Genomic DNA, 26,821 nt, shown 5'->3' with positions numbered 1-26,821 from the left:
GACTATGCAGGGCAATGGTTTTTGCAAGAAAAACCCCGCCAGGTATGAGGAATGTTTAAGAATACTCTCTGGATTACACATGCACAAACTGTGCATCTATTTTAAGACACGGTGCCCATACAGGCAGAGGAGAGACATGGCTTTAAAGAAGTATTATTCTGCTGGAAAGATGGTTTCTTTTATAAAGCTGGGCTGTCTATGCAGTAGAGAGACAAAAAATACTTTTGAAATTGGTGCTACATGATCACAGAAAAATTATGATAAAGGGCCGTGGCATCTACTTTTGCTCAAGAGGTAGAAAACCTACAACAGAACCGCAGTGAACCAGTGAGCGCTCCAGCTGGTGGATGAAGTAGCAAATGATCTCGCATTATAGTAAGTTAAAGTATATTTCTGAAAAAATTTTAGGCAAGTAGCAGGCAGTGCGGTAACAGATTCTTTGTTTGTTGGGGCTTCAGTGGGTCTTTGTTCTTGCTCCAGCAGCCCTGGAGCAAGAAAAAAATCGCTGCATGATGCAAAAAAAACTTCATCCAGGGGATTTTTGCTGGGAGATGAGCAGAAGATCTTGGCACTAATAAAAGAAAGCTACCGTAATTCATTTACACATACTACCCACATTAATATGATACAAAGTGGGCTGACAGTCAGCAAATTATCCCTTTAAGGCAATGTTAAAAGACACTGGATTCACAATACGTCAAACCAAACCTCAAAAAGTCTCAAAATTGGACTGCAGCTATTGTGAGATAGTGGAGCAAACTGCCCAATTTACCAGCACACAACAGATTTGCTCTGCAATGTGCAGCTTTTAACATCCATCATCATTGAAGCTCTGCCTCCACAGCCACTGTTAACATTATTAGTAGTTAATGAATAATAGATTCAGGCAACAGAATTAAGTATTGTGATGTTGTGCTGTTGTTACTGTTCCATCTTAAAACCATACTGTGGTATACATTTTTTCGGTCATACCGCCCAGCCCTAAACTGTCCTAATGTGTGCAATGAAAATGCCATTCCTGATAATGAGACAGACTTCTAATGTTAACTTGTAGCTGTGAATAAATTAATATGTGTTTAGCAGTTAAGTTGCAGAAAAGTCTTCCCTGGCTTATTTTAAAGAAAAAGACACATCTCACACAGACATACAGAAATATACACACATACATAGACACATTCAGTACACACACACACACACACACGGAAGCACACTTGTGTGCACTGGCACACACACACGCACATGCAGAAAGGATGGAAATATCAGTGGACAATGATTCAAGCAGTGGTAACTATAGATCTTCAGGAAAGGGGTGTCTGAAAGAAAAGAGAGGAAGAGAGAATGAATATTATATTGACATACGTTTATAATATTCTTGGTAGATTACCCAATAAATAAAACCTCTCTAGAGATAAAGGCAGAAAGTATGAAGATCTGGGGCAAAACGCACACAAAAAAAACATGTTAACTTGCACACATGCTCAGGCACGTTGTATAAACTTCTTTTTAAATCTTCTTTTCTTATGACTTTTGAGGACACCACACATCTACAGTCCCCTTTTTGACTGAGAGAGGACTTCCAAGTTAATTATCTACAGTATAGTCATCTATTGACTAGTAAGTACAAGTTCTGGTTCTTTACAGTGTAATTTGTTTTACTGTCGCTAAGCGCAATTCTTGAAGCAGCATGTGACATGCAAAGATAGCAATGTCCTGCCAGTTTGGTTTGACTGTAGCGGGTACTTTGACTTTGAAATGAATAGTATTTCACTTTTTTTTCCCGCCATACTGCGGGAGTCAAGTTCTATAGCTGACATGTTGTTCAAGACAGACAACATCAACAGTCCAGACCGGCTGACAGGAGAAGGTTTTTACCAGAGAAGGTGTTGGGGGTGAATGCTCCACAGGCCGCTGGCTCAGTCAGATGATCCTGCTATGGTTGTCTATAGACAGAAGTGAAGAGATGCCCGACACAGGTTAGCTTTCAGTCAATAGCGGCAGAATGTTTGAGGTTTGTAATCTAATAATAGGACACAAACAGTTATGGGCGGGTTAGGGTGTTAAAGTGCTTCAGCCATATGTCTGAACTTTTTACTTTTGTAAAAAAACTAATTTTTTGAGAGAAACTGTTGTATTACAAGGACGTGGATAGATAAACTTGCATTATAACACACTTTTATTACACTTCATCCCAGCATACTTTGATTTGGGGAATATTTATTTGTGTTTTTAGATTCTGAGGTATGTACAGTACGACTGATAAGCCCATACTGAAGAATGTATGACATTGAGCCCCATGACTCATGGTCTGGGTTGCAGAATTTAGGTTTAAGAATACAAGGATGTGGGTGTGAGCAAGCAAACATTGGAGCTAGAAGCACAAAGTACCTCCTGGTATATAACCCTTAATTTAGTGGAATGTGTCACTAATGACTGTTGGTATGTTGCTGCTGTTATACTGACATATGCAATTTAAAATGACTAGAGACTCTTTCCATTGACAGAACCCACCTACGAAGCATTTCTTACCACACACAGTATGCCATGCCGACTATGCATCTACTCATGGACAAGTGGCATGTGATCCTGAAAGTGTGAGATGTAAATGTTAAGGGCGTCCTCCTCGGCTGAGCTGTGATGTTAGCTAGCAGTAGACAAACGCTTCCTTCTGTGCAGTGATACTGTTGGCGTTTGCAGTCTGGTAGAAAGAAAACAGCTCCGACATGAAACTGCTCACAACAAGGTCTGCGGATTATCTTTTGTAAGATCGTCATGATTTCTGGTGGGATACATTGATTGATACGTTGATTTATTTAATGTTTAAACTTTTATTTTTGGTGTTTTGGGCACCACAAGTGCCATCTAGTTCCGTTGTAATGGAGAGAAGACAGACATCTCTACGGGTGATATCTCCAACACTCGGAAACTCACAACAAAATAATCTAGATTTAAAACATAGCACTAAAGGTAAGAGGGCAAATATGTATTTTTGAATTTTGGGGTTATGTGTCCTTTTAATGTAAGAAGTAGTATTTGTAAGTGGGACATCAGTGATGTGTCCTTTGAATAGCACATGCCAGTTAGGCATCACATTAATAAAGCAGTGACATATCTTAGTAAGATTCATCTGTTTATACACTGTGAAGACATATCATAATCAGCAGTGGAATGTACCAGTGAAACTCTGCTGGAGGAGAAAGATATCTGCCTAAACTAAAATTATACATTGTTTATTTGTAGCCTGACTTATGCCTGTAGAACAAAAGCTGCAAACTAACAGATGTATCGCGAACACAAGAGAACCTTACTGTTACGTGTTGTTTAATCTTGGTGTTAGTTGTATTTCCTGCTTGTGATTTTAAGGATGTTATGGTGAGACGTCTTACTTGGTTCCCTCCTCCGCAACACCTTCAGCCTCCAGTTTTCCCTCCTCCTCCATCTTCTCCTCTGAAATCAGTTCCTGTTTCCGGTGTCGACGGAGACATTTCACTACTACCATGGACAGGATCAGCAGAGCTAACGCTCCACCCACTGAAGCCCCAATCGCAACTGCAATGGTTGAATCCCTTGGAGGGGGAACTGAGGAGAGGAGAGGGTTAAATAGTTTGTAGACAAAGAATGGAGACAAGTGCAATGCTGGCTAAAAGCTCTACTGGGCTGATTAAACAGAGTGGAAAGAAAGTGCTGCTGAGTTAGCCTGTGTCATGAGTGTGTGTGTGTGTGTGTGTGTGTGTGTGTGTGTGTGCGTGGGTGCGAAAGAGATGCTGAGGGACTAAATTCAACGTCTAGTTGGTCATTAATAAGTAAAAAGCTGACTCATCACCAGTAGGTCCTCACACTCCAAGAAACACACACACAGTCACACACATAGTGTATTATGTATGATTACTGTTTATTTTTTCTAACAGTGGCAGAGAGAGCTAAGTGCACCGAAAAAACACAAGCAATGATGATAACTTTTACACCATTTTTACCAACACATACAGTATTTCACATTTAGAAGAAAAGCCGTTAATAAATCTATATTCTGCAGAATATACTAATACATATTAAATGTGATGCTATATATCAATATTTGTTTTTTTAGGTGGTTTGTGCTTTTTCATAGATATAGTTTGTGCAAATAATGAATAAGATGAGTGAAATAATCAAAAGTACCTTTTTCATGCCCTTGCAGCTCTAGGTGAAATCTCTGAGAATAAAATCTAGGCAACACTTTAAACAATAACTGCTTTTTATATTAGCATTTACCCTTGAAAATTCACTTTCTTATTTTGGTTTAGCGCTAAATAGCTCGTGTAGGTGAGAAAGCTCAGGATAAAGTTTAAGGTTTGAGGGATGCAATAAAATCTATGTCAAAGTAATACATAACTAAATAAATGTATGAATCTGGAAAAAAACATCAGACTCAACGTAATTAATAAATAAATCTGAACCTTAACATCAACTGTAAGTAACTAGGAGGGAGTAATTATTATTATTATTATTATTATTAATATTATTGTTTTTCTTTAGCTATTATTTTTCCTCACAGTCAACCTGAGATTCTCAGGTATAAAATGGCATTACCTCGATTTCGTGTTTGGAGCCTTCATGCAAATTGGTGACCAGAGAAACATAAATACACTTTTAAATTACGTTAAAGTATTTTGTAATTGGTTAAAAAAAAAGTAATTTGAAACAAAATATTTCAGAGTGGAGGAACTGCATATTTCTAAAATACTCAAAATGCTTTCTCAATAAATCGTATAAGCCAAAGACTGTGTATGAAACACCAGAGGGCTTTTATTTTGAAAAAGGAAGTGGTGGCATCAGTCAGGGACTCAGAGACTTCAACGCTCCTGCTGGTAATGCTACATCACTGAACCAGCTGCAGAGGTTAAGTGAAAACTCACGTTAACATGTTCAAATTAAGAAAAGCACACTTAAACGAAGATACGCTGCCAAGTTCAGCTGATAACGATAGTTAGTAAAACTTCCTATTGACACCGATTAATCTGCCCAACAGATAAATTGGATCTCTAATGGGCAATTAGATTTTTGTATCTTCAGAAGGTAAGGTTAGTATCTTACGTTTGGTGACAACATTGAGCTGTATGACACCGTGTCCCTGGATGCGGTCTGGAGGGTTTTTCACATAGCAGTTGTAAATACCCTCATCCTCGAGCTGAACATCTGACAGGGTTATTGACAGGTCGTTCTTATCCAGGTTCCCAGCAAACGTGACCCTCTCTCCAAACTTCTCCGAACGCAGAGGCACCATTCCTTTTTTCTTATGGAATGTCATAAACTATGGAGAGAGAAACAGACAGAGAGAGAGAGAGACAGAAAGAAAGACAGAGAGAGAGTACAAAATGAGCTTGGACATCGAAGATGTCGGCACCGTAGCTGTTAAGCATGAAGACGAGCCACCTCACCATCTCCTCTGTGTCATTAAGTGTTTCTTGGTAGGTCCAGTTCATTGCAAACTTTGTAGCATCCATCCTATAGCAGGAAGTAAATGTGCAGGGGATTTTGATGGTTGTTCCATTCAGTGCATTAATGTTACTGGGCATGAGCACATCCATGCATGAGCAACCTGTGAATAAAAACAACAGCAGTGTTATGCTTGCACCAACAACAATAAAACACGTGGGCAATAAGGATGGAGTTGATTCAACTTATATTTGCTGAGATATTGAACAAATATGGACAGAATTATTGAGAGTTGTCGCTTTTGATGAAATAAAACCGTGCTAAATGTAACAATGATAATGCTATGTAATGTTATGCAAATGTTGCTCTTGGAAAACGTTAAAAATTTCTGTTGTGTTTTGGCCTTTTGAGGTAATATCTGTATGTTGACAGAAAATCTGATATAAGTGGATCAACTGAGGTCTCATGTCAAAATACAAAAGCCCAATCATCATCTGTTTGTTTGTGATGACATACATAATTATCATAAATGGTGTGTAATCTCACACCTAACCAGGATATTAACAAACAAAGAGCATTTTCACAGAACTAAAAAGTGCATCTCCTCAGCAGTTTCAACTTGCCAGTATGTAGTGAGGATCGTTTTTTCCCTGTAACTGCTGACTCGTCTTTTGCACTCCATCCGGAGAGTGCCGTCTTTTAGGGTGACAGTCATTTGATGTGAATCCCTCAACTCACAGAACAGATTTAAATGTGTGGAAAGTCCTGCAAAAGTGATTGTAGATCATTCAATGTGCCTGCTATACACTCAAGAATCCCACTGAAGTCTGCTCGAATTACAGAAAGTGGAGTCACGCAGCGTGTTTGTTTAATCCATTTAAATCTACAGCATAAGCCTGTGTATCATAGATGTATATGCATATTGGATTTTTGTAACAATGGCTCTGTCTAGGGAATAAAGAAAACTGGCTTCCACACAAATTTCCACATCTTCACTTTTTTGTTAAGTGTGTATGTAATATTTAAACTATATTACCACTGGAAAGGTTGGTAACACCAGGTGGTAACACAAGGAACTCAGCCTGAGCGTTATTAGGAATATTCAAGTATTGAGTTTGACTGCAGGTAGTGATGGAATTGCATTTTTTCACTTTGAATAAGGTTACGCTGTTATCTTTCCAAATTATGTCAAACCTCACATGTGAAATAATATGGATTATCAGTGAAGCAGAAGCCATAACATATTGTTTTTGGCATTACCTCACTGTAAATCAAGTGAAGTGAAGTCAGTTTATTTAGAAGCTATATCATGTTTAAAAACAACAGGTGTTGACCCGAAGTGCTTTCCACTGGGGGGAAGATCTACTTCAATACAGGTGCACATGATTTTAAAATAACGGTGCATAAAAGGAAATAATACATAATGCAATACAATAAAACAATAACAGAGAACAAGTAATAATATAAGTAGAATATTTAGCTATATCATTTTGTAAGCATCATTTTTAGGTTGAAATATAACATTTTCACTTCTTATTCCCATTATCATCACTTCTGCTGTCATGTAGGGGTGACGAATGTGTCGTAATGATAGATGTGTCCTAATGCTAATGAAACAGTCAAATATGAAAGACTAATGGCAGACAGATGTGATATTTTAGTTATCACTGGTATGACTGTGATGAAACTGGGAGGTGATGATTTTTATGTAATCTAGCCTGAACATCTGGCCGAATTTGGTGAATAGAATTAAGTGGCTACAATAACGCTTATGTATTATAAACATCCGATTTTTAAATGTGTAAAGTGTATTCAGAGTAATTACAATCATTGCAGTTGATTACGTTATCAGAACATAGAACACTTATAGATGACAACAACCCTTTTTTGGATCTCATAGCTCCAGTACTTATACATAATGGTTAGAAAGTACATGCTAAATAAATGCTTAGACTGCTCCACTAAGACACATTAGGAAGTATCTTCAATTTAATATTCTAAAATGAAAGTCAAAACTGCATATAATGTAACTTAAAATGAAATTGAAGTATTGTTTAATGTCCTCAAGTTTCCTCCTCGCTTCAAACATTACGTCTCAGCACGGCCTTACACTCCCCAGACAGAATCTGTGCCTCTCTCTCAGTGTGTGTGTGTGTGTGTGTGTGTGTGTGTGTGTGTGTGTTTGTGCGTGCGTGTTTGATGGGACTCTGCACCATTCTCTCCTCTGCAGTCGGGTGTTTCTGGCTCCCTTCCCACTGCTGCTGCTGCACCACTCCACAGGCCTGCCTCTCTGCACCACACACTCACACACACATGCACTTTCTTCATCTCCACCCATCGTCTGTATGTATAATTTATACACACACACACACACACACACACACACACATTGACACACACACGCCATTTTCCATGCGTACACTTCACCACAGTCAGGTGTCTTGCAATGCAGCACAGCACCTGCTCTCCCTCACATAACACACGCATGCATACACACCCTCCCGCAAGGTGTGCATTGTCAGCAGTGAGCTAAGGATGCTAGCAGTGCTATGTCAATGTCATCCCAGCATACTGACCTATCTGTACACAGCTACCAGCCATCACATTCAAGCAGACACCGCTGTCACAAACACACACACACACACACACACACACACACACGTAAGCGCTGTACACATGTATGTGCCTTTACGACCAGACACGCAGTGTGAGAAACAGTTGGATACAGGCTGCTGCTGACTCAGCAGTCCCGTGGATAGTGAGAAAGAGAGGCAGATGCAGAGACGGAGAGAGACAGAGACTTGCCAACAGATGAAATACTGCAGTGAAGCAGCCTCATGCGACTCCTCCCTTCCTCTGCCCCTCCTTCCTTCCTCTCCCATCTTTGTCCACCTTTCTAACCTTGCCTTTTTCCTACTACCTCTCTAGTGCGACCCCCTCTACTACCCTTAAATCGCAGTTTGTCTGTGGCTCACCATCTTCACTTTCCAGGACTCCCTGCTTTTCTCTCTGTTGCTCCTTTCTGTCTCCCTCCATTGTTACCTTCTCTCACAAGGTCAATGCAGAAAAAAAAGGTAAAACGTAGGTGGGTCTGTTACATCATGATTTCCTGTGCACTCTGCAGTCCTCTTATCTGTGACCGCTGATTCATTAGGTTGTGTGTATGCATATAATCTTATTTACTGAAAAGAAGAGTTTTAATTAAATAGAGGGGAAAGCCTGCCTGCCTGCCTCAATGATGAATCAAAGAATGCAATACAAACTGACAGATGGTGATGCCATTTGTTACGTGTTTGTGGTATAAAGACCTTTTCAAGAATGTATAGCTTAGATTTTCAAGAGAATAGAAATGGCAATCACTAAGTGTTCTAATTTGTATTTAAGAAAAAAAGGAAAAAAGCTTTGAATAAGTAAGATTCAGAGAGACACCACAACTAATCTAGGAAAAATTGTGGAAAGTGAAAGTGCATTTTCCATTAGAGAATATTTACAGTTTTTCTTTTTCCATTTTTAACAGGCAGATTGGCTCCTAAAACTGCAATCCTTGGATTAGCCAGGAAAGTTTGAAAAAATATGACAGTGATTTTTGTCAGTAGCCTGGACTAGCCTAAATTCTCCCGCCTCCAGATCTCAATCCAATTAGGCATCTGTGGGATGGCATGGACAAAGCTTTTCAGAGCAGGAATCAGCTGAAGACCAACCACAGACATCCTTTGAAAGGTCTCCTCTAAAAGTGATTTAAAGCTGCTTTAAGGGCACAAAGAGCTGCAGCTCAGTATTTAGAGTCTCTATTTTCATCATTATCATTAACAAGGACTGAGTTGTGCAATCCCTAAAAGTATCACCAATCACTTGTTTTAGTGTTGTGGATGGATTTGACTGGATTTGAGGTGTGAGAGGTACTGGTCTTGAGTAGTTTGATGGAGTTAATGCTGGTCTTGAGTATGCTGACACTGCGGGGTTATCACATAGGCAGCCTTCTTCTTAAAAGTTTTTTAAGGAGCCAATAGAGAGCTATGCAACACTTCTGATTTTGTTCCCAGGTTGGGTCTAAAGCCAATGGATGCTGCTTTCAGTAGCTTCAGTGAGGGCTGATGCCTTTTGGGGGTCTGGCTTCTGAACCCTAACTCCTTAAAGTCCACCGCAAAACCACTAAAATTCATTTAAACTGGGAGCACTTGTACATATCTTATATGTCCCTGTGGCAATATTAACTTAAAGGGAAACTTTGCCCATTTAAAAAAATTCATAGACATTACTCCGATGGTCCAAAACAGCAGGTTTCAAACTTTTTCCCTAAGGGACTCTTCTATTATTGAGTAAACTGATGACACCTAGGTGACATATTTTATTTATTTCCTACACAGCAATTTGATTGGTCAACTTTAAACTCTGCATGTTTCACTCCGCTTCACGACTGCTCAAAATTATCTTCGAAACAACCAAATCACAGCCGTGATGATATACGAGCAGAACATCATTCCTACTCGTGTGATATTGCTTAATTATTTTTAATGCATAACTATTACAGTATGGAACAACTGATTAACTGTACAATTAACCCAAACAGTGAATGTAAAACTGCAAATTTTGTGTCATACCATGTTAGTACAATATTTTATGTATTTGTTTAGTCGTGTGGTTTTAATATCTTGAGTAATAATCTAGACTTAATGAAAAATATTTCATTTTCTTCAAGGAAATGAATAAAATGCTGAGATATAGACTTATTGTATTTTTAAAAAGTTTTCTTATACCCCTTTTAATGAAGAAATAGTTCATTCAAGTTTTGGCAACACCTAATGGGGGTCTGGACCCCCCAAAAGGGAACCAGTGGTCTAAGACTGTCCACAAATATCCAGAAACATAACGAACTCTCTGAAATCAAAAACCAGAGTGCTAAAACTTTGCTGAGAATCGTGAAGTTATAGGGTATGAAGTCTGGAGATGCAGCACAAACAGTGAATGGTAAAAAATGTTGTAGATGACAGTGAGAGCCCCTGTTTTGAGTGTATGGGTGCATTTTCTGTTTCAGAACCGAGGACACTACATGAGCATAAACCTCATCGGCATATTAAAAAGAAAAATAATTTGAACAGTTGTGAAGCGGAGTGACACATGCAGAGTTAAAAGTTATCAGTCCCAGTGATGTTTTACTCCTATATCAGCACCCATGGAATTCCTCTCGACCAATCAAATTGCTTGGTGGGAACTAACTGTTGTATGATACGAAATATCCATAAAATATATGTTATCAGTTGTCTCAATAATAGAAGAGTCCCTCAGGGAAAAAGTTTGAAACCTCCTCTCTTGAACAATAGGAATAATGTCTTTGAATTTTTAAAATGGGCGAAGTACCCCTTAAAACAAAATCACGGTGCAATTCATTGTCTATGCAGCAGCTCTAGACTTTATATCATGAAATGACAATATTGAGACTTACTTCTCTGGTTTCTGGCTTTGACAGAAAGTTATGTTCACAAGTATTTATTAAACTTTCCTAGGCCATGGAAATAACATACAGGAGTTCTTAATTTAGGATGTGTTTCCATTAATTAGAGATGGCATCACAGGGAGTCAGAGCATGCACGCCTGATCCCAGATACATTACTCACTAGTAAAAACAATTATTCAGTTCCAAGCTGCTTTTGTGGGACCAGACATTATTTGCTACTTGCTTAGCTTCCACCTCTTCTGCTGCTTTGCGTCTGAACACTTGCTTGTGTGAGATAAGTGTTACAACTGAACATTAAATATTTTTTGACAGCAGTAGGCGGTAGGTCAGTATCACTCAGCCAGCACAAAGCAGTTTTTGGGTCAAGTGTTACCATTGTTTAAACTTTTGCCACCTAACACCAGAGGGACATTGGTGTAAAATTGAATCATGAGTTATTTTTTGCATCTTAACCACTGCTCTAAAAAGCCTGTAAAGTCTGCAAACATTTTGTGGATGATATATTGACCCCAGCATGCTGCCTTTGAATTGTTATAAGTCTGATATTGTCAAGTCTGGATTCAGTAGATTTCTGTACTGCAGGGTTTAGCTCTAGCGCCCCCTGCTTTGGAGAAACTCACATTGCATTCTGCACACTGCAGCATTCTACACGCAGGTGCCAAAAGAGGGGGCGCAGTCAGCAGTCAATACAGCTCTCGACAAAAATACGACATCTGTCAGTAATTCCTGGAGGAGACGCAGGAATCCAGCAAGCTTTTCTCTGATTATGTCATGACTAGACAGGGATATGAATCAGTCTCAGAACCCTGCAAAGTAATAAACAAAAACAATGCGAGCCTGTAACATCTTTGTGTGATGTGTTACTGTAATATTAACACAAACAGGGACACATTATCCAGTGTGTTGACCTTATTTTCACTGCAGTGTTGCAGCAATAATAACTGCACAGGCCCATACTCTTTTATGATCACTATTAAATAGCACGCAACATGGAAAATATTGATTGATTGCGCAAGAGATGAAAGGTACTTCCTATTCCTTGTCCCCCTCTCTCTTCCACTCTTTCATTGTTATGCATTATTGACAGTCATGTCTACTTATAATAAAGTCACACAGTCTGGCTGCTTTAAGAGGTAGTAATGAAACATTCACAAAGCACTTACAGGGTTTGAGTCGACAGAAGATAGACACACACACACACACAGATAACAACACAGAAACATGCAAGTGCACAGAAGGGCATGTAAGTATACAAAGGTTTGGGAAGTGGTAGCATTAAAAAATTAATAGTGCTTTTAATTCTTTGTTGTAAAGATGCCAAGGAATAAATTCTTATACTGCTGAAAACAATACTAAAATATACAGGAAAATGATAAAAAAATAAAGGTAAATAAAAGGTTTACTGTCAAGTAAAGTAAATGCCACATTTGAGAAGGGCATTAAATTATTTGTAACTTTATACTTTTATCTGCAATTTAAGATTTGCTACATTGTCAAGTCTTTGGCAACACTTGGTGGACAACATCATAGTGCAAAATCAGGACATTTCCTTTTGTAAAATAGTATGTTTTGTGATGCTACTTGCTCCACTGTTGGGAAGGGCACCAGAAGAATATTAATTCATATTTAATTGTAGACTAAGATAAATGTCCCCTGGATAACACACTGTGTCTGAATGACAAATCAACTGTGTCATAACGACAAAAAACAAAAAACAGCGTCATATAACTAATGTATGTTGAAATGTGTCATGCAAAGAAAAAAAATCTCTGAAACAGAACAAAGACAATATTTACTTATTTATTATTGGAAACGTTAAGTGAAAATATGACCTCTTAAATGCAGAAACATATATTGTGGCAGCTTTGTTAGTCTGTTTGTTTCCTTTTTTTTAAGACTGCTGAGATATAAACTCTGGATTTCCTGTTTACTTCTGCAGACAGGTACTTTAACCAGCTAAGCCACAGTGTAAGTCACTCCCCTTTATCTCCCACCCACGCCATGACGTGCTGGTCAAACAAAGGAGTACATTCAGTGCAAGACTCATTCCTCTTAAATGCACTGTGCACGGAGCGCCACAGGAAGTCATACCCGCCTGTAGCCATCAAACTTTTCATCTCTTCCCTCAGACTGTCAGACACTCTGAATCAACAGTCTGGACTTTGGACTTAATTCACTTGTCAGCAGCTTTAACACCATAATCATTCATATTTCCAGCTGTCCAAAACTGACTTAACTGGACAATTATCTGTGCAATAATTCAACTGTGCTATACTCTGGCATTATTGCTGTATTTATACCGTTGCTTCAACTGCTATTCTTATTAAAATCTTATGTATACTATTTTTGTATTTACATTTAAAATCACTTATAGATCCCATTTCCCAGCTTTTTTAGTGACAGTGGTTCTATGTCGAGCAGTTTACACATATCTAATTTCCTTTTCATATTTTCACTCATGGAATTTTCTTTACATATATTGTGTTATAATGTACATATTTTTACATACTTACTCACAAAATACTCATTTTTGAGTTCTTAAATTTTTTTTCTTGTCATTTCCTCATGCATATTTACATGAGCAAAAGTAATGTGACCACATTTCCCTTGTGGGATCAATAAAGTGACTCTGATACAAATTCTACCCCTTTTCAGAAATATCTCCCTGCTGGTACTCACAAGGACACTGCTTGTAGCTGTTATTATTTAGGAACAGTTTTGCTTTTTTTGTTTTTTTTAAAGGAAACCAAATACTATTACTTTAAAGTATAGACTGAATTTGATCAGTCTGTACTTCAAAATGCCAGCATGCTGCTGCCCTCTAGTGCCTCTCTGTGGGAACTGTAACTGCAGAGTTGCTGAGTTAAGTTACAATACTAGTGGGCAAAAAGAGTATTGGAGGGAAACTGCAGCACTTTGAGAAGTCTGCACAACTCTACACGAATACTGACAAACTTGTTGTTAGCCTAGACTACAGTCAGTGTTCTTCTGAAAGGGAGCACACACCAAATATCAAAACTGCAGCTGTATTACTGAGTGCTTTCCAAGCTGCATTAAATGCCCAGCAAGGAGTAACAATGTGCATCTTTATGGAAAAGTAGTCAACATAAACACTACTCGATCAGTAGGTAAAGCTTTTTTTCTTGCAACACTATCTTTACTGACTGAGGTTGTTTTCATGGGTGAGCTTAGGGTGTGGCAGTACATCTGATACTCAGCACATGAAGCAAACAGATATCTCCTGGGCTCAACCACCAAATGTGTCAAAACTTTATTAACATATTAGATAAAAGTAAGTCAAAGTTGGCTGGTAAGTTCAGATCTCATAATATAATATAATGTTATTTTTGATTTGTGGGCTGTCTCAACGTGATAGGCTTATGTGAGATGTATTTCATGCAATGTCCCTTTGGTATAGCCCTCTGTTGTAAAGAGAAAGAAAGGAGCAACTGTAGCTTAGTAGCATCTCCGTGCAACAAGCTCCCCAGCAACAGTAAACTTCTGGGTTTCTATTTTAAGTTGGCATACGCGAAAAAGCTAAGGCTGCTGACACTATCCAAAAATACACGGGTGAGAGTTACCCTTTGTAATTTCTAAACCACTGAACCGCAAAATTTAATGAGACAGGAGGACAGTTTAGAGACCAAATTCAACTCTGTTGTCCTCTTAGCGCTCAATATTCACTTACTCTCTCACTCAAACATTTCTGGATGATTTAAAGTGACAATTAAATGATAAAACTGGATGAAAATGGGATTTTCCATGAAACCTTTAAAAAAAACCCAAAGAAAACCATGAAAACCACTTTGCTTTCTTTAGCTTTACTATGTTGAAAACTAGTTTGTGGTGATAAACTTACTGTGTAAATATCATTCAACAAATATTTTATCATTGAGATACCAACATTTCCCAATACCATCAAAGAAAAATTGAATGACATTGAATGATCCCTCCCTGTACAATGACCCAGCCTCACACTCCGTGTCCTGCTCGGGACTGTAAACCTCACCTCTGCTTGGTTTGTTGAGTTTTACTTATGTAGCCAACTGCACATACACAACGTACATCTGTCACTGACAAGAAAGCAGCTTTGTAGCATTTAATATTGCAACTACAGCAGGCAGCAGGAAGGGGACGTTTGTTATAGAAGCTCAACGCTGATAAACCTCAACACTGGCTTGTGTAATGCAGGATGAATTTGTTCGCTTTACATTTGAGCCTGCTGTGATCACTTGGAGTAATGCTGCTGAGGGTGTGATCAGATGTGGGTCACAGTGTGGGAGCCTGTTTTGATCTGGTAGCTACCTTTTTATCTGCAAATTACCACAAACCAGATTATCATACTGGTCACATCTGCTCTCACCTGTTCATTCAAATCTATAGATCTATTATCATGCAGATATATGCCTGCTACTGAATACAAGGCCTACTGTATAAATATCAGCAGCACGCTGTTAGCACCTCATTATAGGCCTATTCCTGTCCATCATTCACAACACTGAGTCACAGGGAGCTACTGTACACTATCATTCTGTGTGCACATTGACTGAGCCAATATTTATTTTTATATAGTGCATCATAATCCTGTTTAAAGGCTGTGATGCAGCAGGGCACTCATTTAGCTGTCAACAGAGGCCAAATAGGGGGGGGGGGGGGGGGGGGAGTCATCACAGACCTATAGCATACCACAACTGAAAATCAAAAATCAGTTTAGCTAAAAGCGGTCGAGGAAAGCCGCAAATAACTAGTTTTAATGGATGGCTTTCGTCAAATTGGGATAATGGTGGGATGACAATTAACCGACATTATCTCATATTACACCCATTAGCCCCCCCCCCCCCCCTGTCTCTGCACACACAAACACACGCTCACACAGTCGGATATGAGGGGAAAGGCCCTGATGGAGCGGTTTGCGGGCGCTATCATCTGATCGAACTGTTGATCTGCGTATCAATGTATCAGAGCATCGATCGGTTTGGTTGTTTTTTTGTTTCTTACCGGAAAGCGAGAGCAGCAGCAGCAGCAGCGCCGCGCTCAGCAGCTGAACGCCAGATCTCCTCTCCTGCGCGGGGGAAGACATTTTCTCTCCTCCTTATTAAAAAAACACGCTTTTAGCTCTAGAAAAAAAAAAAAAACATTAAAAAAGAGCAGCGAGTTTGCTCTTGGTCAGTGCGTTAAAATGCTAAAAAAATCGTATTTTTTGTTTTAGAGGCAGGACATGGCTGGCAGTGCCTGTAGCCTTATGACGGTTGATCTCATGGTTGTCGGTTCGTTGGTGGAGGAGGAGGAGGAGGAGGCAGGGCAGGAAGCGCACTAAAATAAAATGGAGGGAATTTGCTTCACATAAGGGATGTAAACAAATGGCTTATACAAGGGCGTAGCTTTTGTTTCAGTATCGGCGGGGGCACATACCTGGGTCTCATCATATGAAGGGGGGGGGTGGTCCCTGACATAAAACTTGGATTTTTTTTTTTAGCAAATTGTGTATTTTCTTTATCAATATGGTGTAAATCAGAATAAAAGTCATTTGTTACTTTTTTTATTTTTAATGGTTGTGGGGCACATGTAGCGTTAAACAGTATTGAAAGGAACGTGTCTATAGACTGAATAAGTAATGGACACAGCTACCATGACATTACCCTGCTGCTTTGAAGCCTCCAGTTTGGCATTTTGGTCATTGCCATCTTGTTTTTTTGTTTTGTTTTTGGAGCAAGAAGTGACAATATTTGCGCGCGAAGCTGGCGTTGTGGATGAGCAATTGGTGGATCTGTCTGGAAGCTGAGAACATACGCACACAGCCTCTCACTTAAGCAACCCGTTTTTAAATATGCGTAACTTTCAACCTTCCAATTTCCAACCAAATTTTTATAACGTGTGAGTTATAAAAAAACAAAACAAAAAAAAATCACCTTATCATTGTCATCCTATCTGGGTAAACCCACCCATGTGGGAAAAGGCCATATACTAACGCACATAATGTTGGCTGGGACATGGGTATTTGGAATACCCCGTCTCTTTTTCTGGCCATATTATATAAATACTTATCGGTCAGAAAGCCATTGTTATATAGAGTATACCCAGTTCCTCCTTGGAAAGCCATACCACGCCACCTCATTCACCATCACTACACTACTGTCTAGTTCTACGTGCCATGCCCATTACAGTCATCAAATCTCACAAAAGCTGAGCACTAAGAGAGATTTTGGAATAATGTGTTAGACAGCACTCTCCTGCACCATCACCAAAGGAATAAATGAGGGATTACATTTTGGATCGATGGTTATCCGTCACACACAGCTACTCAGTAGGCTTAAGATGGCCCAACTCACACACTTTATGTTGATTTTTCCTATAATTTGTCACTCATGTGTATGCACTGTACATGTAAATCAAAATGACGGCCACTTTTGGAAGGGAGCAGCGGCTACTGTATGTTGGACTTTATTTGACTGACAATACCAAAGCTCAACATCTGTAACTATGTGTGCATATCAGCATCTGTAAAAATAATGTCTGTATAGGGTCACAGGGATGAGAAGGCCCTACTTAAACAAACCAGGCTGCCGTGCACACAAACAAAAAATTAAGTCAAGACCATCCCAACCTCCTTCCTTTAATCCATTCCTCCATCCTTTCTTGATGGGTGGGAGGCAGAATGTGGGGGGATGCTGGGAAATAAAAGAGGCAAACACAAACTGGTAGTCACATGTTTCTTACTATCCATCTTTTCACATGTAAGGAATTCCTCAGGAAAACGAGAAGAGAGGGAGCAAGGTGGCAGTTATGCTAAGACAGGAGGAGAGGAGAAGTAAGAGGTGCTTAGAAGAGTGGTTTGAAAACATTAAGCCATTAGGAGTAGAAAGGAAGCAGACGAAGAGGCTGATTGCCAGTGTGGGGTTAGCATAAAACACTGCTGAGAACAATCAGAGAGAGCTTTCAAATTCACTGTCAAAGCACTTCAAGCTTTCAACATCAAGTAGCCATAACACGAGTCCACTTATTGTATGTGCTAGGCCTACATACTTGTTCATACTGTGGCTTAAAGCCCCCCTCCACTAAAAAGATGCATTTTTCTTCTGTTTATTTCCCTTAAAATGCCTGATCTTGACTGTACTTGTATCTGTGCAAATTTTGGCACTTGAGAGATGTTTTCGCATTTCTACCGAGTTGGGCAATAGGGAGCTTTTCCTAAAATCTGAGATTCAAACACACCCCAGGCAAGCAAGATTAGGTACACCACTGATTAAATAGCCAAAAGAGAACCCCAGTAATGAGTACGAAAGCATTTCAGCACCTCTGGTTCACTCGTCTCTAAGTCAATTTTTTGTTTTGAATGGGTGTTTGGTTGGAAGCCTTGAATAAGGTCTGTGTTTAAAATTAGCTTAAGGGATTTTTATTTTACAGCATAAAATAAGTCAGTATATACCACACTGGCAAACTTTGAAGCTTTTTGTGTCTTAAAAAAGACAGTTGCTAACAAGTGACTAAATGAGACCTCAGAATGTCATTAAGCCAAACTGCCCCGAACATGGTTTTACAGCCTCGTAGTGGCGGCGACACGATTGCAGTGTTGTTTGTTTGTAGCCTAGCAATAGCTTTTTACTTCTGACGATTACATTTATTTTGCTGAAGAAAACATTTGTTTACCAAAGAGGTTATTTTCTGCAATGACCCAAAATCCAATGGAAAAATCCCATAGGTGTTTTGACGAGGGAAGCAGGGCAACGTTAGCTTCGGCCTACAAAAAACATAGTCACTGGGGCACACTATACAATAGTCAATCGCTGTCTAATATGGGAAATACATCACAACATTGGCAAAGAAACCTGAGACCTCCAATGCAGAGCGGACTTGTCAGTGCAGAGAGCACTTAGCATTAGCACGGTGAAAGTTTTGACAGCAAACATGGTAGAGTGTGCAGTTTTCAATTGTAAACTGGACCAACGTAAACACATTGTAACATTGTTCAGTAGCAGATACTATTGTAGGTTTCACAGCCACTAAGGCCGAGTCAGCCACTGCCAATTACAAGCTAACAAGGAATGTCGACAAATTTAGAGATGCTAACTACCCTAACCCGATACAACTGCTCGCCGCTAATTTTGGTACACAACAGACTTCTTATATGAAACCTAGCACAGGCAGCAGTGGCAGGCAGAGGCCAGAAATCCAGAATATCTCAATGAGGGAGATAGAGTTGAGTTGTTTGCAGATCCCTTTTAGAGCTTAACCCTTTGAAACCTGAGAAAATTGGCTAGATTTATTTCAAAAACACGGGAAGAAGACACTCCGGAACTTCAGGGATATGGCCCAAACTTTATCAAGAAACTAGTAAAAAAGTAAAAGAAAATTTGCATTTGAAACATTTTAAATAAATAAATGGAAAGTAATTAAAAAATAAAAATAGAATCAAAGAAATGACATAAAAATGCTTAAAAATAACACATTTTTGTAACATAATTTTAAATATTTAATTATGATTATAAATATAGTTCTCTGGATAGAGATATAGTCATAGTTAGTTAATATAGCTCTCCTTTTTAAAGGTTTTAAAAAAATAATAATTTTCTAAATCTACACTCTCTTTCTAAATCAAGTTCTTGCAACATAAGCCAGATGTGTTTGTATTACAGTAATTCTAAAATAACAGCATATATGATATGCAGTTAACACCATATATGATATAGGAAAATTATAAAATATTTTTTAAATGCAATGCATATTTTAGGCCTACACAAAATTAAACATTTGTTGTAGTCATTGTAGGCTACATTCATTATGCTATTGGATACTTATAGAAATTATACAACAAACTGTCACCCACACACACATTATCACCTAGCTTATTGGGACTGCACCAGCTGCCCTATGATTCTGCTGCTGTGTGTCAAACTTGTGTGTTTGTGTGTGTGTGTGTGTGTGTGTGCGTGTGTGCATGAGAGGTTGACACTTCTGCACGTTAGCCCCAGTTATTTCTGTGTTGTCAGTTTGCTTTTTCACTTACTCTAAAAGGTTATGAAAACCTATGTTCTCTGCCAGCTTGTCAATCTGAACAAGGTCCTACATGAACACAACATTTTTTACATTTTGTTAACATAATTATTTTGGGTCCATCCATAATGCATTAATATGAGTTTGATCACACAGGCTAAGCACTCATCTACCATACTGTTGCTTTCTTGCACAGTAGAGACTGACATTCTTTCGTTGACCTCAGTGTTAAAAATAACTTTGGATGCTAGTACAGTATGTAACTTCGATCTATATATCCCAGAGTTCACATTTGTGTTTTGATGGTACTGAGATTCGTGTAATGGTGCATAAAAATAGCAACACATTATTGGCAGTTTGCCATGAATTGTGCACAGTCATGCTCCACAGTCTGTTGATCCTTTACATGTTGGATACATTATGAGCTCCCATGTAGCACCTGCCTCTGGCCAAAATACCAATTTTGCACACAATCTTTCCTCCAACATGTTTGTCTGATGGGTTGTAACAATCTGTAGTAGCATCTAGTGGCCGTTTTGCAACAAAATGTTTCGTCATTTTTAGCATAATTTGAACTGTTAAGGGCATCTTTGGTAAAATAGTAACAGTGTGCAACAGTTACTGCATCAACATAAATATTAACCTCATTCGAATACACCTTATGGTGACTTTTAAGGCTGCAGTTAGTGGTGTGAGGATGCATTGTTTTGTAAAACGGTTGCTGTCCTTGGTGTTGAATGCCTCTGAGGAGTGTGTCTCTGTCCCTGGTGCTGAACTTCACCACAGAGAGCCCAGTCACTGAATACTGTTGAACGTGAAAAAACTCTAACTCCACATACAAGTATTCAAACGTCAGTATTGATTGATTACAATTTGTTTACAGAGCCACACAATGCAATCAGTAAAGATTTTTTGATATCAAATAAACCACAACTAGGACTTACTAGAGCAAAGCAAATCAATAAAATAACACAAGAAATGCTCTCTCTCTCTCTCTCTCTCTTTCTCTATCTCCCCTGTCTTTCTGCAGAGAGAAGAAATGTTGCTATAAAGAGTGCTCCTTTGTTGCTAGGCAGCAGGGCCATTGTACACGAGTGAATCACTGTTGTACCGACTGTTGCTGATTTAATAAAGACAATCAGAGGTAAGAGGAGTGTTAACGTGATCATCGGAAAAGGTCTAAGATATAGCTGTGGGATAAAGGGTATCTAGCTGTAAACATTTTTTTTTTTTCTAAAAAAAAGCACCATTCAAAAACCTTTCTGTAAAAATAGACCTTTGAATTGATTTTGTTTGAAAGAAAGATATATGATTTTATATATATGTAACTTTTATATATTTTATATATATGTTACTGCTACTGTTACTTTTGCTAATTGTTTTTATTGTAATATTCATATTTTTCCCTTCTTTTTAGAATCTACAGAGCATTTGCCAACACCAGACTTATCAGATCGCGTTTGTTTTTGCAGTTGATGGAAGTTGTCTATTTTTTTCTAGTGAGCCAAGATATTCAGCTATAAGTCTTATGTTAATCTCCAAAATGCTTAAAACTTTGATAAAGACATCACACAACTTCAGTTAAGGTTAGGTTTATGGAGTGTTTGAGGTTAAATTAGTGTCTTACTACTTAACACACAAATGACTATGTAGGTGCCCAAAATATTGAAATCATCGTTCCCGTCAAGCCAATTGACCGTTAGTCCACTGATTATTAACTTTAACCAGAGAAGATTCATTTGCTATGTAACAGACTGCACACTAAAGTCCATCAATCATTAATTTATGAACAGCATGCCAAAAAATCAACCTTTTTTGGTCTGACTTTAAAGGACATGACCATTGAGTTCTTTGCAGTTGTATAACTAATTTCATCCGTTTAATATGCTAATTGCCAATGCTGTCCTTTCCAAACGTCAGAACTTGTACAGTAAAATCAAGAATCACAAAATTGATCCTAGTTTATTACCAGCTCTATTTGTAGTTTGGCAGCTGTTTGAAAGAAATTTAAACTCAGAAATGTTCTGATATAGAAGTTCAAAAAGAAGAGCCCAAAATGTGAGCGTTACTTCTGGTCTCAGTGAGGCTAGACTGTCTGGTTTGGGAGGATGAGTAGGCTCAGCTTTGCATTCATCTCTATTGAAGGACCAACCTTGGATGGCATTCTTCAATCAGTCCAGCTACTGACTAGGGACACAGTAAGTATATGATGTAAGCCACAATACACTGTTAAGTCTCTGAACCTGCTTTTTTTGCATAGGCACCTGAAAGAAAAAAACATCTATTTTCTGAAAAGGTAATGTGTTATTACTTTTTGTACCAGTTTTTACAGTGTTAAATTTAAATATAATTTTCAGAAAAAGTTGTACATTGTTGCCATTTATTCTAGCCTTTTAGACTGATTGTGGAGAGATCAACCCTTCAGTATTGTTTCTTGGAAAACACTGAAAAGCTTAAGATTTTAGTCCAGTAAAAGATGAGAGCTGGCAATACAATACCAATAACATTGTTCTGCTTTTATCCCTCATACCTAAAAAACCGGCTCATCTGCGTCTATTCCTTAACCTCCTCCTCACATATGTCCTGTGGCTTGTGAGGAGGAAGAGGTCTATTAAAGTCTAGTTGGGTTGTATCTAGTTTCCCAGCAGTTAGCATAATACATTGTAATATCATGGTGGACACATATGATATACCTAATTATAACTGAGAAAGTCGTTTATAACAGGAATGTCCCTCATAATTGTCAAGCTGTTAAGTCATAGTGTTATTGAAATTATTATTTTTTTAATGTCCCTGGTGATTCTGCCGAAAAGAACAAGTGAAATATTACATTTAAATGTAGATTTTCTACAATAGATCAATTTCAGAGGGACTACACAGTCAAGTGCTCTTGTCATGCTGAAGAGTTTCCTGTTCAATTACACCCGAAATCAGGGGGCATGTAAATGGTGGGATTGGTCACTTACAGATAATGCCTGCGGAGATCACAGAGAGACCGAGAAAGAGGAACACAGATGCTGAAGAGTTGGAAAGAAAGTAAGAGCAGCATTTTAATTTAGCGCTCTATGTAAATGGAAAATAACAGCTGCCACTTCTTTGTTAAAGATTACTTTTGGGGGGGCATTTTCCTTTTATTTTATGGGACAGTTTGAGAGAGACAGGAAAGGTGGGACAGAGAAGGGGGAACCACACGCAGCAAAGGGCCCCAGGCTGGACTTGATCCGGGCCACAGCAGGAGCCTGAGGCATGTGGTGCGCACACTCTATCCAGTGTGCTAGAGGTCACCCCACAACCGCCATTTCTTGATTATGTTTGTTAGGCCTTGGGTACTGCACAAGAAAAATTATATTTTTACCAGGATTAAATCTACAGGTCTGAAATGATGATTTAAATACACTTCATCTTCAAATAAGGCATGATTGTCTCATTTTGTTATGTATATGTAGGTTAGAAAAACACACACACACACACACACACACACACACACACAATATATATAAAACAGTTTTTAAAAAAAACTTTAACATACTTCTCTGTGAATCCAGCAGAGGGTGCTGTGACTCCACGCTACACACAAAAAATGCTCTGGAATAAATCTGTCATCATTTAAACATTATTTATGTGGCTTCTTTCTGAACAAACTTACTCTACAAGTTTTCTTGAGCTTATTAAGCATCGGTATCAGCATTCAAGCCAAAGATAAAAATGCTCTTTGAAAAAAGGGTGTGAAAAAAAGGGTTTAAAGAGTGAGTTAATGGTGGTATTATATTTGGTCTGGGGAAGTTTTCCTAATGAATGCTTTTCCAGTTTTCAGTGCAACCTCTTTTTTAAAAAAAATATTAATATTTTATTTGAAATTATTCCTATTAGAATTGTCTTAAATATATTCTATTGTAACAACAATATGGTATGACTCGGTGCCATTTGGTTACTGTGGAAGACCAACAGTTTGTCACAGTTTTAATATTAATGCACATGCCCATTTAACTTTTTTTTAAATGAATGAATAAGAAAATGGAAAAATGTCTCTCATCATGCTCCAGATTACTGTTGCAATTATCAGTTTCTACCACAATCACCATCTATTATTCCTACATTTTTAATTGACATTAATTAAAAAATAGAGCTTGCAAAGTGTCATTTTATAGAGGAACCACGATGATACTTCTTCCAAATTCTGCATCAGAAAATCCTCTGAATTTCAACATAGGGAAAGCTGGGAGTGACGACAAAGCAGCAGGTGTGATAGCACACTGATGGTCCTCCAGGTAAGCTCAGAAGTCCACGTATGTGCCACTGGGATACAAGCTCCACTGAGTTTGATAGAATATTTGATTGACAGCTCTGTTCTCCTACCTCCCTTTCTCATCTCGTCTTCCACACACGTCCGTCTTGTCCCTCGCTTCTGACACCCCAGACTCTTTGATCACTCTGCATGTTTGTACTGCACTGCAGAGAACTACTGAGCACTACAGCGAGAGGAGGGGAGAAAGAGAAGGAAAGGGGAGGATAGAGAGAAAACATTCCATCTCTTTGTTTTTCTCTCTGTGGCATCTTGCCTTGTGGGAGTGAAGCTCTTTGTGGGGAATTTGAGAGCTTAACACTGGTGTGTGAATGAATTTGTGTGTGTATGTGTGCAGGAACCCGGGAGACCACGACTGTCTCTCTCTTGTTGACTTCTAAAAGTCCTCCAGTGGCCTGAGACATGACGCTATACCACGTCCTCAAATAACCAAAGGATGAGAGGACAAAAACGGAGAGAAAAAAGCAAGAGAGGAAAAAATATAGTGGGAGGAAGTGAAAGAAAGAAAAAGGCAGTTGGGAAGAAAAAGTTACAAAAAGTACAAGAAGAAAGAATCCATTAGAGCTGGATAAAGAATACAAGTGAGATGCGGAGCAAGAGACGGAGATAAAAACAAATGAGAACAGAGGTAAGGGGAATAAGACAGGTAGAGGAATGATAAAAGTATAGATGTTCAATGGGATAACAAGGAGACGTGTCATTCATCTGTCAAGGTGACAAGAAGTACAGCTGCCAGTCTCCTTTACTGAAGATGCCACTGCTGATTTATTGACTTTGTGCTTCCCTGAGTTCAAATTGCGGTTAACTGGTGGGTATGGAGCATCGCCTTCCTTCCTGGGTGAGAGGCTATCAATAACAACACACCATCACAAATCACACATTCATTCAAAGGCCCTGCTGGACCACTTTATAGTGCTCATTCCTTCTGTGTAGATGGCTAGCATGATGCTGCGACTCCTTAGGCATGACAATAACCCAGCGCACACTGCTAAATTGAGGGCAAGCAAGGCGCAATACATTTACCTAATATAACACAGCATAGAGATAAACTCTCACTGCCATGGCAGCAGCAGAAAAGCCACAGAGCGAGCTGAGAGAGACAAAAAGAGAAAAGGGGAGAATTTTGAATTGTGACGGTTTCAGATCCTGTCCTTCACGGAGGTGAAATGGTCATTTACCTTGTCATTAATTCCTGTTGCACTTAGTGCTGTAATGACAATTTATGTTGTTTTTTCACCAAAATCTTGAGACCTCTACCCTCCACAGATGGTGGTTAAGTAGTCTAGCAAAAACACAGAAACTGTTATCATTAATAATACTGGAAAACTGCCTAACTTTACTTTTTTCCTACTAAAATACCACTGCTAAATTGCCCTAGATGCAAGTCTGGGTAAACTCTGTTTACGTCCAGCGGGTAGCCATAATGCACGTTTGATAACTGCCAAAAACTATGGAAGAAGAATAACTTTAAAGTTTGGTTAACAGTTAGGTTATCCAGCTAAACACTATTCATCAAATCTATTAATCTGCTCTTATTTGCAGTCAGCGACTGTTCTGGTAGCACCATAGCGGCTGCATCTACCTCTCTCCTCTCTTGTCTCGTTACCAGTATACTGATACTAGAAAGGTATCGCAATGTGCGGCTGTTTAAAACTGCACAGTACATACTTTTATTAGTAGTGGTCCTTTAAGAATTGCAGTGTTTTAATAACAGCCATTATTCTTATGATCTGTGTCCATGTGCAACAGCAGCTTACTGCATACACAGCACACATCCACCAAAATGTAGGGATTGAAGGGTTTGACATTCAAAAGTTATTGTGGGAGGACCCCCAGACTCCCCGCTTTATATGTTTCCTTCCTTCCAATATATTATAATTACACTATAATACTTCTTATATACGATTTTATGTGTTGTCAGCTTCATTTATTGATTAACATAATTGTGAAACCCCCCCCGGCACAGTTACTGTCACAACACCTGTCATTTCTGAAGCCTGTATCTTTAAAGAAATCCTAAAATAATATTGTCTGTTAATTCATATTAGGTCTCTGTAATGGGCTGTGCCATTGCAAGGCATAAATATGTGTGACTTTTCGTCTTTTTTTTCGATTTATAGAATTAAACCCTTATAAACAAATGGGATTTGTTGTGGCAAGAGGGCATGTTAAAGGAAAGCCTGCCTTTTTCCAGCTGTAATCATGTGAGTTAGTTTAAGTATCATATTATATCATCTGATGTCTGTATTAAGAGCTTTTTTACACAAGCATATGCAAGCATAACACTACTACATTACACCGAAGCTCTGAAGATCAGATCCAGCACAGGTGTGGAAACAATGCTGAGGGATGATAACAGCTGCCCACACCGTGCACAGTATAAAACTTCCTTACACCAAATCTAAAGCTGCACATGACATAACAAGTATCTAAAAATTGAATTTAAACCTCAGTGGCTCCTTTGATTTTTCCACCATCATCTTTGGTGACTCCATTGTCATTTCTTTCCACCTTGTGCATACTGCCTAATTTCATGACTCCTCTAATGGCTATATTTCTTTCCCTAATTAACTGAGCTGGTTCTCTTCTTTTCTCTATGATGCTGGGCAGAACAGAGGATAGAGGCTGTAATCAAATATGCAGCTCACCCTGTTTGTCCT

At 38.7% G+C, this 26,821-nt stretch overlaps 1 protein-coding gene across 2 annotated transcripts in view; it reads right to left on the bottom strand.

Moving 5' to 3' along the window:
• Positions 1-1,171: 1,171 nt before the first annotated feature.
• Positions 1,172-26,821, bottom strand: part of scn2b (sodium channel, voltage-gated, type II, beta) — a 40,893-nt gene continuing 15,243 nt past the window's right edge. Inside the window, exons 1-6 of one of the 2 annotated variants that reach the window (XM_042487188.1) lie at positions 15,866-16,100; positions 5,415-5,575; positions 5,071-5,287; positions 3,384-3,576; positions 1,873-1,940; positions 1,173-1,313 (exon numbers count right to left, since the gene is read on the bottom strand). In XM_042487188.1, coding sequence (XP_042343122.1) covers positions 1,931-1,940; positions 3,384-3,576; positions 5,071-5,287; positions 5,415-5,575; positions 15,866-15,947 — 663 coding nt within the window. In that variant the 5' untranslated portion in view covers positions 15,948-16,100 and the 3' untranslated portion in view covers positions 1,173-1,313; positions 1,873-1,930. Of the gene's footprint in view, positions 1,314-1,872; positions 1,941-3,383; positions 3,577-5,070; positions 5,288-5,414; positions 5,576-15,865; positions 16,101-26,821 lie in introns of those variants that run through there. The other variant, XM_042487189.1, reaches the window with a different exon arrangement.

The sequence above is a fragment of the Plectropomus leopardus genome, chromosome 5 (genome assembly GCF_008729295.1).
Source record: "Plectropomus leopardus isolate mb chromosome 5, YSFRI_Pleo_2.0, whole genome shotgun sequence".
Classification (NCBI taxonomy): Eukaryota; Metazoa; Chordata; class Actinopteri; order Perciformes; family Serranidae; genus Plectropomus; species Plectropomus leopardus.
The sequence above is the reverse complement of the archived record's forward strand: the minus strand, read 5'-3'. Positions and strand labels throughout refer to the sequence as shown.